The sequence below is a fragment of the Geotrypetes seraphini genome, chromosome 6 (assembly GCF_902459505.1).
Source record: "Geotrypetes seraphini chromosome 6, aGeoSer1.1, whole genome shotgun sequence".
NCBI classification, from domain to species: domain Eukaryota; kingdom Metazoa; phylum Chordata; class Amphibia; order Gymnophiona; family Dermophiidae; genus Geotrypetes; species Geotrypetes seraphini.
The window spans coordinates 56,231,431-56,248,026 of NC_047089.1; the positions used below are offsets into that span (position 1 = coordinate 56,231,431).

At 41.7% G+C, this 16,596-nt stretch overlaps 1 protein-coding gene across 3 annotated transcripts in view; it reads right to left on the reverse strand.

The window, feature by feature from the left end:
• POSTN (periostin) overlaps positions 1-11,427 on the reverse strand; it is a 137,849-nt gene extending 126,422 nt beyond the window's left edge. For all 3 annotated transcript variants that reach the window (XM_033950367.1, XM_033950365.1, XM_033950366.1), the window contains exons 1-2: positions 11,309-11,427; positions 8,288-8,386 (exon numbers count right to left, since the gene is read on the reverse strand). In XM_033950367.1, the coding sequence (XP_033806258.1) occupies positions 8,288-8,386; positions 11,309-11,427 (218 nt within the window). The remainder of the gene's footprint in view (positions 1-8,287; positions 8,387-11,308) is intronic.
• Positions 11,428-16,596: the final 5,169 nt, after the last annotated feature.

A 16,596-nucleotide genomic window follows, 5' to 3' on the forward strand; every position in this document is an offset into this window, starting at 1 on the left:
TGCCAATTTATACTTTGAGAATCCAGAGCTATACTGTATTCCCCCTAGGATGATAACTTGTAAAAATATATGTAATGTACTCATTGTTAATGAGGTAAAAAAAAAAGTAGTCAAGACTCTGGGAAAATATTGCTTTACTAAGTCCAACTCTCAGGTCTGGAAAAGCTCTTATTAAATAGTACAAAGATGCATTAACATCACATTTTAAGCAGGACTTACAAACTAAGGGCTCCTTTTACTAAATCACAGTAGAGGTTTCTACTGTGGGCTGGCGCGGTAAATGCTCTGACGCTCATAGGAATTCTTGCTGGCCCATGGTAAAAAAAACCTCTACCATCATTTAGTAAAACCCAGCATAAGACATGGATAACTTTATATGCCAGTGGAATACTTTGGTGGACTGCCAAATGCTCCGTTTTTTGAATTAATTATTAAATATGCAAAATAAGATACATATGCAGAAATAGAAAAATAGGAGAGTTGGAGTCAAAAATTTTGTGTACCGACTCCACACCCCTGGCTACAAGTATTCACAGGAACATGTAGAGGCCCAGGTCAGAATATGCTCAGCTCTACCAAAAATGGATCCTGTAGTGAAATACTTAGAGCACTGGCAAATACCCAGGCCTTTGCCAGCACATCCAGTAAAAGCCACGGAAAAAGCGAGCATCGTGATCTCACATTTTTGCATTGTTGCAGCTAAGTACAACAGTTAGCAGGCAGAAAGTGGAATACCTCCATGCCCACTCTCCACCCACGCCACTCCTCCTTAGAGAAAACTTAAATAACGTGCTGTATAATTCCTAGAAGCAGGTAAAGCTCTTCAGTGCAGTAGCCTGGTAGCCTGTTTCTGCACATTAACCACTCATTGACCCCACCCCCCAGGTTTCTACCGCGGCCCAGCTCGCTAAATGCTCCCAAGCTGCTCCAATACTCATAGAATTCCTCTGCCACGGCTTAGTAAAAGAGGGCCTTTAATAAAAGGGCCCCTTTATTTCTTAATTATAAGATTCATTGTTTTCCCACTTCTTTTACCACAATGATGCAAAAGAAAAGGAAACAGTTTTTTTAAAATGATAACTAGGGTGGTACAATTAGGAGCACTCTTCTGGGTCTGAGTGGATAAAGAGTAGACCCAACCTGGAAAGCCCTGGACTCTCCTCAAGATATAGTCACATTTTGGTTGAGTATCAATTTATCTTGTTATCAGTATGCCATTTAAAAAAAAACATACGTAGGTGGTCAGCTCTTACCCCCTCTTTTACAAAGGTGCACTAAGCTTTTTAGCGCATGCTAAATGCTAATGCGTGCATGTTATCCTATGGATGCATTAGCACATGCGTTGATTTAGCACGCGCTAAATCCATGCTAAAACGCGTAGCGCGCCTTTGTAAAAGGCCTTAGTGTAGACTTTTAATTGGGTTTCAATATTAATCCTCTGGTTTTCCTCAAAATCGTAGAAACATGACGGCAGATAAAGGCCAAATGGCCCATCTAGTCTTCCCATCCGCAGTAACCATTATCTCTTCCTCTCTCCGAGAGATCCCACGTGCCTATCCCAGGCCCTCTTGAATAGTACAACTACTACTTATCGTTTCTATAGCGCTGTACATTAAACAATCATTCCAAACAAATATTACATAAAGAGTACAAAGGGCCGGATTCTGTAAATGGCACCTAAATCAGCAGCCGCCTACAAAAAAGGCGCAGGCCACATGTCAATCATGCTTAGGCGCCATTTAAGGAATCACGGCTAACATCGCCTATCGGAAAACTTAGGTGCCAGTAATGAAGCCTAAGTTCTTCTAAGAATCGCGTCTAACAGTGCCTAAGGTCATGTCTGCCCCTGACCACACCTACTTTGACCTTAGACACCGTTAGGCAACTTGCTGTAGAAGCTATTATGACGTCTACTCTTTTAAAATGAGTTTTTAATTGATATTTAGAGGTGTGGTCAATTACCATGCTGATTAAAGCCAATTAAAACAATTAAGGGGTCCTTTCACTAAGGCGCACTAACCGATTTAGCACGTGCTAATTGATTTAGTGCATGCTAAAGATTAGCGCATGCTAAATGCTTAGGCGCCCAACTTCTCTAAGTTGACATCCTGAAGATACAACAGCTTCTCATAAAGGAAAAAAATTCTTATATGACTTTCTTTCAATAGAAATATGAGTACAGTATTGCAGAGTTAGTCCACAACATTTATAAAGGATTTGTTCCCTGTAGACTAATAAAATGCAGTTCAAAGTAGCTCTGGACTGTGATTTATATTTCTTGAATTCAGTAACACAATATCACACCTACACTCTGGAAAAACCGGACTAATTCATTAATCGGAGCATATTTGCACTGCCCAATCTGGTGCAGGATACACTGTATTGGTAATTTAATGTTACGATAGCTTTTTGCCTATAATGCTTTCTCTATTCTAGGAAAAAACAAGGTTTGAATTATCCAGTATATTTTTTGCCATTTAAGGACATCAACCATTTTCCGTTATCCGCATGGAAAAGATAAATGCTCACATTCTTCCTGTGTGTATGTTACCATACAATGTAATGTAAGTGGGATGCATTCTGACATGGGATTACAATGGAAAACAGATGTAGGAGTAATCAGAAACCATTTTGTTGTCATTCAAGACACACACATTTGAATTACAGTTGTATTTCATCTTTGTGGCATGCATGTCCTCATGGGAAAATGCAATAGATAAAAAGTAATACAGATTTCCTACAAAATGCCACTGCAAAATCCTGTTTTCAATAGCTGTGAGTTACACACAAGAAAAAGCTTACAACACACTGTATTCCAGGCAACATTAGGTAAAGGACATAACTCTTAGACTGGAGTCATGTTACAGTCCCCAATAAGGAACTTCTAGTCGTAAGCTCCAATTGTTTCATTCCCTTTTGAAGTGAATAGTAGAACTTAGGGGTGTACGCCCCACAAATGTTTACAGGAGCTTTCATTCAGATCATTTTAAATCTTTTGTTCATTATGGGAGCAATAGAGTTGATAGTGCATACTCTTTTGGAAAGAGTGTATGCTCTTTGGAAAGAGCGCACACCTTGTATGAAGTATGCCCTCTAGTGGAAGAGTGTGTAAGCTTTCTGAAAGAGGACACGCTCTTTTTCGGATTGAACGCACATGTGCGCCCTATTTGAATATGTCCAATGGTGCATGAAAGTGTGCTCTATGAAGAAAGAGAGTGTCATCTTTTAGAAAGAGTGCACAGTCTTAAGAAATAATAATAATAATAACTTTATTCTTGTATACCGCAATACCATGGAAGTTCAATGCGGTTAACAATAGAAGAGACTGTACATTAACAGCGATGATACATATTACAGTGTTGTTACATTTACAGAGATGTTACATAAATAGCAGTAATAAAAAGGCATATACTAAAGGAGGGACTGTACGTATACAGCGATGTTACATGTTATAGCGGTGGTACATTTACAGTGACGTTAAATGTGAGGCAATGAAAAGGCAGGGCAATTAGATAAAACAGAGATTGAGAAAGAGAGGCCATAGTGGCTTGGGAGGGGGGCGTAGTCAGAGGGAATGGAGGCATGTCGAGGTCAGGAGGGTGCAGGGAAGGAGGGAAGGCAGCGTTAGCGGAATTTATCGAAGAGGTAGGTTTTTAGTGACTTCCTGAACAGGTGGTAGGGCGAGGAGTTGGAGATGAGGACACACTCCTCACAAAGCACTAGATTTAGTAAATAGTGCTCAGAAAAGACATGCAAGAAGAGAGGACTTGCACGGTCGCAGTGATGAGCATGACAGAAAATGACCTGCTGTATTCTATACAGCTTGTACATTTCTAGTCTATAGAGAGGAATACCAGCATAGACTATTTATTTATGCATTTATACACCACTTATAACCTAAGTAGTTTACATTCAGGTACTTAAGTATTTCTCCCTATCTGTCCTGCTGGGCTTACAATCTGATTAATGTACCTGGGGCAATGGAGTTTTAAGTGACTTGCCTACGGTCACAAGGATCAGTGCTGGTCTTGAACCTGCAATCTTAGGGTGACGAGACTACAGCCCTAACTACAAGGCTCCAAAGAACAAGGAAATAAAACCCCCTGGCAAAAGTGCAACAGAGAAAAAGTAGGAGAGGAACTGTACACATCAACCAGGGATAAAGTCAAATTTATTTAGTACAAGCAACTATTTAAATTCCAAACATCCCATGTTGTCTTAAAACAGTGTATTAAAAACAACTCTCTCTTGCAGACACAACACAGCCCGTGTTTCGGCTTTAAAAGTCTGCCTCAGTGGTATGGATGATGATCAAACAATCCAAACTAAAAATCGTCTGACAACACAATAGATGAAGAAACTATGGCCCTCTTTTACTAACCGAATAAGCACGCACTAAATGCTAATGCGTGCATGTTAGTCTATGGACGCGTTAGCATTTAGCGCATGCTAATTCGATTAGCGAGCGCTAATCGGTTAGCGCACCTTAGTAAAAGAGGGGATATGTGTTAAGATTCAAGACCAGTGACTCTCTGGTCTGAAAAAAATATGTAGTCTTTCGCTGAGGGGCTGTGTGAGTGTGTATGCACAATCCCTGGTTGATGTGTATCGTTCCTTCCCCACTTTTGCTCTGTTGCCTTAACTAATAGGCCACTCCTCCACTACAATCCAACTTATAGAAATCCATGTAACATGTGCATCATATCAAAAGAAAAACAGCTGTGGATTGCTTGTAACTGTTGTAGGTAAAGAAGCCTGTTTTGAGGACACTTGGAGATATATAGCGTAAAGGTTTGTGTGGTGACAATAAATATCCCTATGTATCTAAAGCAGTGTCCCGCAGCACACTAAACGTAGTGGCCATGGCTCGAGGCATCCGGAAGTGCATGGACATCGATGTAATGATGTCACATGAATGCGCGATGTCATCGCATCGATATCCATGCATGTGCGAAGGCCCTCCAGACAGGCCCTGAGCCGCCAATGTAGGGGGGGGGGGGAGTGGTGCAGGCAGAGAAAACACGCGGTGAGAAGGAGAGGCGCGGTGAGAAGGAGAGGCGCTGTAGAGGGAGAGGCGCTGTGAGAGGCGCGTCCTGTAGGCAGCCAGCCGGCGCCGGTGCCTCTCCTCCTCCCCGGCGTCTTGTGGCACACTTGAAATCTCAGGAGGCACACTAGTGTGCCATGGCACACAGTTTGCGATACACTGATCTAAAGGAATCAACTGGTGTAAAAAAGAGTTGAATAAGATGATATAGAGGGGCATTCTGGGCCACTGGTGAGCCAGAAAACACTTGGTTTTGTACAGCTGAGTCTGAGATGGTGATTATGAAGCCAATTAGCAATAAGGATACATATGCACTTAAACATACAGTACAAATGCTAGTATTTTGTACATTTACACATGCACGGAGCATGTAAACAAGGGTACCAGGCTATAGAATTGCCCTATACAGGACCTGTATATTTCTGGGTAAAGGTTAAAGCAAATTGCAGCTGTTCTAAGTTTTAATAGTACGCAGTGTGAAATTCTCATTGAGCAACTGTTTACTTCAGCCTTATCTAAGTTACACCAGATGTTTTTATTCAAAACCACAAATATCTGTTCAGTGCAGCCTTCACAGATTTAATATAATCCAGATCTTTGTCCCAGTGGTCCTACTTACTCTTGTGCTAGAATTCAAGTGGGCATAAGATAAAGTGTTCGCCCCCCCCCCATTTTTACAAAACCGTGAAAGTGATTCTTAGTGCAAGCCGGAGCGCTGAATGCTCTGCCCTGCTCCCGACGCTCATAGAGTTCCTATGAGCATCAGGAGCAGCGCAGAGCATTTAGTGCGCCAGCCTGCACTAAAAAACGCTTTTGCGGTTTTGTAAAAAGGGGGGGGGGGATTTCTGGTATTAGGGCTAAATAATGTGTGCTTACTGCAACCATGGGGATGACGCTGGAGGACCTTTCTGGACTAGCCCAAAACTAATTTCATTTTAGATCTGCAATTCACCAAGTCACTAGGACTGGAGCATTAATAATTAAAAAAAAAAAAATTAGAAAACTTGGCCATTTTACCCAAGCTGTAAAAATGACCTTAGCATGTGGGAAAGACTGCATAACGGTGAGCTAAGGCCACTCTTTATTTATTTCCTTAGGATTCCTTCAACAAAGCCGCGGTAGAGGTTTCTACCGCAGGTCAACGAGGTAAATATTCCAACCCGCATTGGAATTCTCTTAGCATCGGAGCATTTACTTCGCCGGCACGCAGTAGAAACGTCTACCGCAGCTTCGTAAAAGCCGGCGTTATTTATTTAACAGACTTATAGTTCGTTTAGACCAAAGCGGATTCCAAAATCACCAATGTTTGGTAAAAGGGCCCCTTAAAAAGCAAAATCTAAATCTGTCCGTCTCTAATTGCCAATATTCATGTTTTAATTTTCACGTTGCTTTATGAATTTTTTCCTATATTGCATTCTAAAATTCCATCTAAGTACCACCGAGGGTGATATTGCAATATGGCAGTTTCAAATGTGCAAGGCAGGATTTCTCCTGGGAATTTCTCAGAGCTTGTTTGCCCTGTGGAGTTAAGACAACAATAGTGCAGCACTACCCCCTATAATAGTAATGTAGCATTGACTCCTATGTTCCTTAGGGGAACATTGTTGTACATGCTACATTAACATTACTATAAATCACTGATTCTCAATCCATCCGTTCAAGTTTTGAGGATATTCAGAATGAATATACATGAGATAAATTTGAATACAATGGATGTGGCGCATGCAGATTTAATTCACAAATATTCATTGTTGGTTGATATCCTGAAAACCTGACTGGCTAGGTGTGACCTGAGCATTAGGTTGAGAACCGTAACCTGAGCATTAGGTTGAAACCCTTGACATAGATCTAAATGGGGTTCAGTTGGCTTTTTAAAGATTGTACTACCCAGTGGTGGCACTATAATGAGGCCAACTGAAGCGGAGGCCTCAGGCATCACTCTTCTGGGAGTGGCATCCTACCGCCTGCCAGCCTTCCTGCTCATGTTACTTCTACCGCTTATATACTTATATTCACTCCCCCTCAGCAGAGATCTCCCCTCTTCCTTCCTCCCCCAACCCCGATTCTACCTTTAATTACTCCAAAGGTTGGTGATTCACACATGCTTCCTGTCTGAGGCTAGCTTGACGTCTTCTCTCTGTTGCGACCCATCCCAGCAGAAACAGGAAGTTATGTCAAAGAGGGCAGGCTGTAGTAGAGAGAAGACATTGGGCCGGCCTCAGATGGGCAGTGTGTGTGAATCGCCAACCTTTGGAACAATTAAAGGTACAATCGAGGGGTGGGGGGGGGGCACCCTCTCAAAATTCATAATTCACCTCAGGCAGCAGATTGCCGTGGGCTGCTCCTGGTACTACCAGAGGTGATTTTAAATTCCAGTGGAGAAGTAACCTAATAGAACAGTGAGCTAAGAAAAAAAGAAACCAAATTTCAAATTTCTCTGTGGCTTTTTGTGAACTTGGGCAAGTCATTTATCCACGGATTCTATATAGGTCACCCAAATTTGGATGCGGATCCTAGATCTACACACAAACTAATTAGTCAATTAGGTGCTAACAGCCAATTATTGGCATTAATTGGAGTTAATTGGCACTTAATTGGTAGTAACTAGGAGTTAGGTGCGTATCTGCCCTACACTCTATTCTATAACATACGTGCCTAAGTTTCATAGTGATCAAAATTAGTATTGTGCAGCCTTTTTTTTATATATATCTGTAAATATTAAATTAAATTATTTCGATCTCTGGAAAGTTGTGCAGTAAGCTCTCATCTCATCTCCATTTAGAGAAACTGCAATCAAATCGTCATTGATCCACTTGGTTCGCTTTATTTTCTTTATTAACGTGCTTTAAAACTTATATTTACCAACGTGAGTGCTTATCTTTCATTAACGTTACTGCCAGCTGGGGACTCTCACCACTGACACGTTTCGCCGTTGGGCTGATTCAAGGCTGTCCCCCATTTGCGCCGCATTCCTCCATCAAACCTGTAATGGACAAGTTTTGAAGGAGGAATGCAGAAAACCCTGTCCTACATTTCCAGTGCCATGGAGGCGCAATTCTCTATAGGGTTCTGCCGCGTGATTGGCACGCAGTTGGCGGCCGCTTTTTAGGCGGCTGCCGATATCGGTTGCCTTATAGACAATCTGGGCCTTTGCGTTTATTTAAACTGCTTATTAACGTCATTGTCCGAAACGGCTTGTCTTAAGTAAAAAGCCAAGCTTGATTTAAAATGTGTTCTACTTACGCTTTTTTCCCACAGATGGCACCTTGATGCCAGTTCTTACACGTGCTGAAGTACTTCCTTTTGCTTCCCATAACTTGCTGAAGGGCGCACACATTTGGACTGAGGGAAAACAAAAAAAAGCTTAATTACTAACTGCATGACATCTCTTTTATTTCCTAGGTATTAAAAATAAATCCTTTTGCTTGAATAGCCTGTAAAATAATTTATAGGTGAGGGATATGGGGGAAGTACAAATTTCTAGTGTTACTTCACAATTACTAAAGATCAAAGAGTGAACAATGTCTAAATCTCCATTCCAGGCCCTTCCGGCAAATCTGGGAGCTAATAAACAGCTAGAGGAATGCAGGTGGTTTGGATATTGGCTGCGGAGATTAATACGGCTCCAGCCCTTCCGTTTCCCCTTGCAGATCCCCAGGAACCCTTGGTGCTTGAATGCAAATTCAGGTACACAGTGTCTGCCAATTGGTCATAGTAGAAAGGAATGTCCCTCTTTGATAATAAAGAGGGGTGCACTCGGAGCTCCCCCCCCCCCATTTAATTCTCCCAGATTTTGGTGTCCCTTGCATCCACCCCTTCCATTTCTTTCTTGCTATGATACTGTTTTCTGAAGCTTTGAAGGAAGACGAGGAACTTGAGCCGTTCTTTGCTGGGAGGTGGGGGGGGGGACACACTGTATTGTGCGGATTATTTATTTAGTTGTTTAGCCTGTCTTCTCAATTACTCCCCCAACAGGTTACAAGAAAATGTGCATAATCAGATGGCAGAAAATTGGACAAAAAAAAAGCAAACTAAAAACAACTTAAAACGATAAAATTGTAAAGAACCCACAGCATACATAATAGCAGCTTCATAAATAAACTAATGATTCATTTTGTTTTAGGTCTGATATTTATTTATTTTTCTATATTGTCCTCTCAGGGGAGCTCAGAATGGTTTGCATTAATTTATTCAGGTACTTGGAGCATTTTCCCCTGTCTGTCCTGGTGGGCTCACAATCTGTCTAATGTACCTGGGGCAATCGAGGGATTAAGTGACTAGCTCAGGGTCACAGGGAGCAGTGCGGGTTTGAACCCACAGCCTTAGGGTACTGAAGCTGTAGCTTTAACCATAGCACCACATTCTCCCCCTCACTGACCACACTCATTGACCTGATTGGGGTGGAGGGGAGGGAGGTGTACTGGGGATGGCAAAACGGATGTGAATTGGGATGATCAGAGTTACTGGTGTGTACCAGCTGGGACGTAAAAGTGAGGCCCTAATTTACGATGGGTTGACAGTGGCACGCAACTGGGATGTGTCCAAGGGCTTCTCAGTTTAGAGTTTGAACATGCTGTGATGGTTGGCTCTTGTGATTTTTCCAGTTTCATCACAAACACATGAACCTTGGAGTCCAGTTCCAAGTCTGCGGTAATTGTGAACACTCTTCAGAAGAAGGGGTGCTTGTGAGTAGGGCTGATGTGTCCTGGCCGTTCATATTATTACCCCATGCCAGAGAATATATTACAGTTTTTAATGATAGTGTATGGGTTACAGTATGTCCTGCGTTAGGGACAAAGCTGTAAGAATTATTCTTCTGTCTATAAATTTTATAGCTAGACCCCTTAGCTTTTGATGTCACCATGTAAAACAAATAGATGTACCTGTGACTTGGCCCTACGCACTTTATACATAATTTTGAAACACTTAAAAATATGCACATATAGGCGTGCACATCAAAAGGTGCATTTCGAGAGACTTGTTAAAGATTTATACAACTAACCTGAATTTTCAAAATATTAATCCACTTATATTCATAACTTTAGACCCTGCTTTGCAAAGACTTAACACAGCTTCTATGTATTTAACTAAAACTTGGGTTAGTTTTATGTGTGCTTGAAATTAAATTACACAGGCTCCTCTGCCCTTAGTCACACTGCTGAAAATGTAGTCCTGAGCGCTCCAGTTAGAAATTCCCAAATCTGTTTCTTTGTTCAGCAAATCGCCCTTTTCCTGTAATTTAGTCAGCTTTTTATCCCTACTGATTGCCACTGTTTGAAATACCCTGCATACCTAAATAAACAGCCTTCAGTAATTAGGCTGGTGAGGTGAGCCGGTCTTTGAAAAAAAGAAAGTTCAGATCAGGACAGTTTTGCCAACAACTGCTCCTCCTAGATAAAAGCAGCGCTTTGGTTAAGACAAAACAAAGGTAACCCTTTTGTTCACCATGAGCAGAGTTATGTGTTAAGTATTAAGGGTTTTTTTTTTTAACCTGTAAAAGTGACATTCTTTTATTTTCCGGGAATGTAATGATTAATGTTTTGTACAAACGTGTGTTTCATCTTTGAGAAATCTTTGGCTAAATATATTTAGCTCCAGCTTCTAGTGCACTAGGCAAATATCAGACATTTAAGCATACATGGTTAGAATTACTATACTAAGATTTAAAGATAATGGAAGGGCATTTGAGTATTCAATAGTGAATGAGAGTCGTTGCAATATTTTTGCCTGTAGGCACTTTTTTTTTTTTTACATCTGTGAACTAAGAGTGTGAATGTGCCATAAGACAGGGCTGCTTTTAATAAGAGCTTTGGAATGCTTAGGCAAGCAATCTCATTCGAAATCTGGAACACCTTCCATGGCTGTCCTGCCTTCCCGTTTTTGTTCCTTCAATCCCACTCTTTCAGTCTTGTTGAAATGAAATGAAGTTGGCTGAATCAGGAAAAAAAAAAAAAAGACTTTTTGCAAATTCAGACCTCAAGTATTCCAAATGAGGCTTTCAGTTATAGAAAGCATGTTATATAATTCCAAAGCAATCCCATATGTGCGCTTTTGTCTAATTCTAATTGATCTTGTTTTATTAGGCATTTCACATACCTTGATTGAGGACATCAACAAGATGCAGCTTTAATAGAACTCTGTTCATAAGTCCATCTATTCTAGCATTGCTAACTATTTCTAATTATTCTTTTTTAAAAATTTTGTGTTTTATATTAGAATAGCAGGAGCTAATCAAAATAAAAATAGATAGATAGGCATACATACCCCTCCTTCAGTGCCCTGATTCGACTATGAGATAAAATCTTGTCATAAGCCGAAGAGTCTGCATGATCTAAAGCAGACAGCAAAATGATTGTAAAGCTGGATAAGAAAAGGGTCCTCATCTTTTAGTCTCCCAATTGCTCCTGGCTGGTCAAATAGGAGAACTGGCAAGGGATAGAGGAGTGCCTACAGTTTAAATATATGCAACAGAGAAGTGGGAGGGGAAGAATGGATCAACCTGAGACATTGTACCACCCTCCCAGAGTCACAAGCGCTTCCAAACTGTCATCTTCGATCTCCTCTCTGCTAACAGGAGACACAAAGCAGATGGTACATTTTGTTTTCTATTTGTCTACAATTAATAATGGGGCTTTCATACTTTAACTGTTGCTCACGAGAAAAAGGACATTTAACAAAGACATGAGGGGAGTTCTCTAGGGAACAATTTCTAATTCTATACTTCATTACCTTGCCATACTAATTCCATTGTGTGTTAGGTGCCACGGACTCGGGTTCGAGTCCTAGCTACGATGAGTTAAAGATCCCAAAAGAAGCTAACTTCTAAATCCAGTGCTTAGAACTACAGTCTGAGGTTGTGGGTTCGAATCCCACACTGCTCCTTGTGACCCTGGGCAAATCACTTAATCCCCATTGCTCCAGGTACATTAGACAGGGTGAGAGCCTGCCGGGACAGTTAGGGAATAATGCTTGAGGACCTGTTTTGTAATTTGCATAAAATTATAGGATATGCGGAATATAAATTAAAAAAAAAAAAAAATCTGTCCGTGAGTATTTGGAAGGTCAGCCACCTTAGCAATGACTGAAAATTTAAGAGCTAATACAGTATTGGCCGTGTATGCCATTCTTTTTTTATTTAGGGCACCCTTTACTAAAGTCTGCAGTTAAATTAACCTAATATGGCATTTAGAGGACACATTTAAGTATTTTACATTCAGGTCACATGTTAATATTCCTATGAACACGTGGTACCTGCTCATAGGTGTGTTAGCCTGTTAGCCTAGTCTTCATTCCAGAAATTAAAGAGAGGTCTGAAAACTTTCTTCATAACTGATGCCTTTGGTAGTTAATATAGTGATTTGGGATGGTAGCTTGACCCTGCAGCTAAAAGACTCTGTTTATCTCTATTATCTTTACTATGAACAGAATTGCATTTCTTTTCAAATTTTATTTTGTCTACTACTATTAATATCGTTTTGTAAACCTACCATCGCAGCACTGCTTTTGGGAGTATATCAACATGAAATAAACTTGAAACTTGAAAATGTTTCCAACCCGTTCCCTGCCCATGCCGTGTTCCCTGAGATAGGAACTTAGGAATCAAGGAAACTCTTATATCTTGGCATCCTAAGTCCTCTAAATTTTCTTCACACTTCTACCTCTAACCCTCTGTTGTAGTTCCTATTTCTCCTACTGTAAACCGCGTCGAGCTCTACGAACGTGGAGATGATGCGGTATACAAACCTAAGGATTAGATTAGATTAGATTAGATTAGATAGAAGGACTTAAGAGAGGCAGATTATCTGCGATGATTCAGGTGTAGAACAAAGAGTAGACCAAATGAGTATATGGAGCAAAAAAATAAATTTAATGTCACATGTGTCTGACGTGGCCACGTTTCGCCCGAGGGCTATTGTCAGATGTAGAACAGACAGCAAGCTTCTCTCTAGTATAACAGCTTACCAAACAAATAATCCTGTTGCAATATTCCTTCAATACTCCTTTGCAGGAAGTGGTTGATGGAGTATTGAAGAAGGATTATTTGCTTGGCAAGCTGTTATACTAGAACAGTGTATCGCAAACTGTGTGCCGCGGCAGATTCCAGGTGTGCCACGAAATGCCGGTGGGAAGAGGCGCCAGCACCGGTGGGCTGCTTACAGAACGTGAGAGGCCCATCCTGAAGGCCGTCAGCCAGTGCGGCACCTCTCCTCCTAGCCAGCGTCTCTCCTCCTCTTCCCGCATCTCTCCTCCGTCAGTAACCCCTACCGGCATAGGCTCAGGGCCACAGCCAGAGGGCCTCCGCGCGTGTGCGGATGTCGACATGATGATATCATGCACATGCGTGACATCATCGTGTTGACGTCCACACACTTCCAGACGCCTTCCAGCTGCGGCACCGAGTTTAATGCGCTGCCTGTTTTTCCTCTCTAATTTTGCCTCTGACGCAGCCCTCGGGCGAAATGTCAGGCACATGAGACATTAAGGGCTCCTTTTACGTAGGTGCACTAGCGTTTTTAGTGCACGCACAAGATTAGCATGCGCTTGCCGAAAAACTACCGCCTGCTTTAAAGGAGGCAGTAGCGGCTAGCGCGTGTGGCATTTTAGCGTGCGCTATTCTGGTTTGCTCTTTGTGCTCCCTGAGATAGAAATCCTGAGAAACTCATAATGTGTGGTTTAAAGTGTGATAACGCAAACTGCCACAAAATCAGTGGCGTAGTTAGGGGGGCAGTCCACCCTAGGCGCGGTCTTTCCTAGTGGTACGGCACCCCTCCTCCTCTCCTTGCTGTGCATGTGCGCCCCTTGCCTTCTCTCATTATTTTTGCCTTCCCCGGCACAAGGTTGCTGCCGGCATCGACATCAGCGCTATGTCTGACGTCACTTCCGGGACCTGCAGTTAGGAAGTGATGTCAAGGGGCAAACCGACACTGATGTGGGCATGCTGCTCACATCGGTGAAGTTAAAATGGTATGGGGAAAGGGAAGGGGGAGGGCACGCAGCGGGAGGAGGATGGGGCGGGGCGCTGCTCACCCTTACCACGCCACTGTACAAAATGCCATCATGCAGTTGTGCATTAGCTTGTTTTCATCCATTAGCTGAGGGTTACTAATGCACTTTAGTAAAGGGGGAGGGGGGGGAGAAACAAACAGGTAAATGTTCCACAAAATTTATAAGATCCAGAACTGCAAAAGATGTGGAGCAGAATAAAGTGATGAGAAATATAAAATTTATTTATAATCAGATGAATAAAAATATTCCGTACCAGATTGACATGAACATGTTTCGCCCACTAAGGGTTGCATCAGGATGTAATGTAATGTAATGTAATGTAATTTATTTCTTATATACCGCTACATCCGTTAGGTTCTAAGCGGTTTACAGAAAATATACATTAAGATTAGAAATAAGAAAGGTACTTGAAAAATTCCCTTTCTGTCCCGAAGGCTCACAATCTAACTAAAGTACCTGGAGGGTAATAGAGAAGTGAAAAGTAGAGTTAGAGGAAAAATAAAAATAAAATAAACATTTTAACAAGACAGCATTGATCTAAATACTTTGGAAGGTAGAAGAGAGGAGAGAAAGGAATAGAAGCAGAAGGGGGAGCCGTTGAACAGTAGAATTCTGGAGAAATTTAAATGATAGAAATAGAACAAAACAAAGACAAAAGGCAAAACAATAGATAAGATTAAAGATAAATCATAAGCTGGAAAGAAAAATAAAATAAAACTTTGTCTTCAATCCACGGTTTCAGCGTCAGTGATGAAGTGGAGCAAATAAGTTTAGGAGGAGCGATTGACGTTTCCAGAAAGGGCTTCTTCAGGGAAGAGACTTGGCAGACAGTCCCAGGATGCCTATGTCTCCTCCCCTGCGATGTTCTCCCATCCATGCATTCCCTCCCAGACACACTGCCCGTGCCCCAGCCGCTCCAAGGAGGCTGCCCCAGATGAGGCCCACGGTGAATGCAGGATTCTCTCCTCTGCGGGAAAGCCGCCCGGAGCCGACAGTCGATCTTCTTAGCGGATTGCATGGGGGGAAGAGTTCACACTCTTGGTAGGATCGGGTCTGTGTGCTCTCGGTGGTTGTGGCTGGTCTTGAATAAAAATAGAAGCATGTCAATATGGGCAATATCTCTAACAATAGTTCCATCATAAGTTGTGCATATATTAATACAAACATTACACACTTATCTTTGCCCAACATACACATACAATGAGGTGAAAGTAATGTTTACATATCCATTCGGCACTGTAGCAGGCACAGACCTGTCTTGTGATTGTTGTAAGTGAATAAGGTCTCCTTTTCAAAAAAGAAAAACGTCCAAAAAGTGTTTCTATGAGTCTTCAGTAAAACGTCTAAACTCAGATTTAGATGTCATACTGAAAATGGCCCTCTAAATAACTCAAATTATGAAACACACTTCCACTGTACTAGAGATTGTTATGTTTTATTCATCTGATTCTAAATATATTTTATGTTTCTCATCACTGGTCTGCTCTGCATCTTTTGCTGTTCTGGATCTTTAGTAAAGGGGCCCTTAGTATGTGATTATAAACACCAATCTTTACATGAACACACTGAAAATCCAGAAGGATGCAGAAAATATGTGCCTGATTCTGTAAGTGGTACCTGACATGGCAGGGGCCTGGAATAAGGGAGCCTGGCGCGGAAGGCACCTGGAAAACAGGTGTCTGCTGCAAGTCAGTCACGGCCAGGCTAGTAAAGACCCTAGGTGCCAGTGGTGCCTAACTTTTAAAATTTGTTTTAAATTGTTTTTTTTTAATGGCGTGACCAATTATCAGTTATCACTATCACTTAAGACTCTTAAGCTAGGTGCCAGTAGGCACGATCTAGGCCCCTTCTGGTGACTTTTGGGCGACCTTCGCAGAATCAGGCCCTAAGTATATGATTTTTAGCCATTAAAAGTTATAGAATATTTCCGTGGAGGGTAGTTTTATAAATGACTTCCTAGATGGTCACGGAAGCTCCTACACATAGCTACACCCACTTTTAACATATTTTCCACTCCCCCTTCGGTGTCTACTCTGTTACAAATCTTGGTATCATCTGCAAAGAGGCACACTTTTCCTTCTAACCCTTCAGCAATGTCACTCACAAACATATTGGCCAATCCTGTTCAATATGTTTGTGAGTGACATCGCTGAAGGGTTAGAAGGAAAAGTGTGCCTCTTTGCAGATGATACCAAGATTTGTAACAGAGTAGACACTGAAGAGGGAGTGGAAAATATGAAAAAGGATCTGCAAAAGTTAGAGGAATGGTCTAATGACTGACAACTAAAATTCAATGCAAAGAAATCCAGAGTAATGCATTTGGGGATTAATAATCAGAAGGAACTGTATATGCTGGGAGGAGAGAAGCTGATATGCACGGACGGAGAGAGAGACCTTGGGGTGATAGTGTCCGAAGATCTAAAGGTGAAAAAACAGTGTGACAAGGCAGTGGCTGCTGCCAGAAGGATGCTGGGCTGTATAAAGAGAGGCGTAGTCAATAGAAAGAAGAAGGTGTTGATGCCCCTGTAACAGGTCATTGGTGAGGC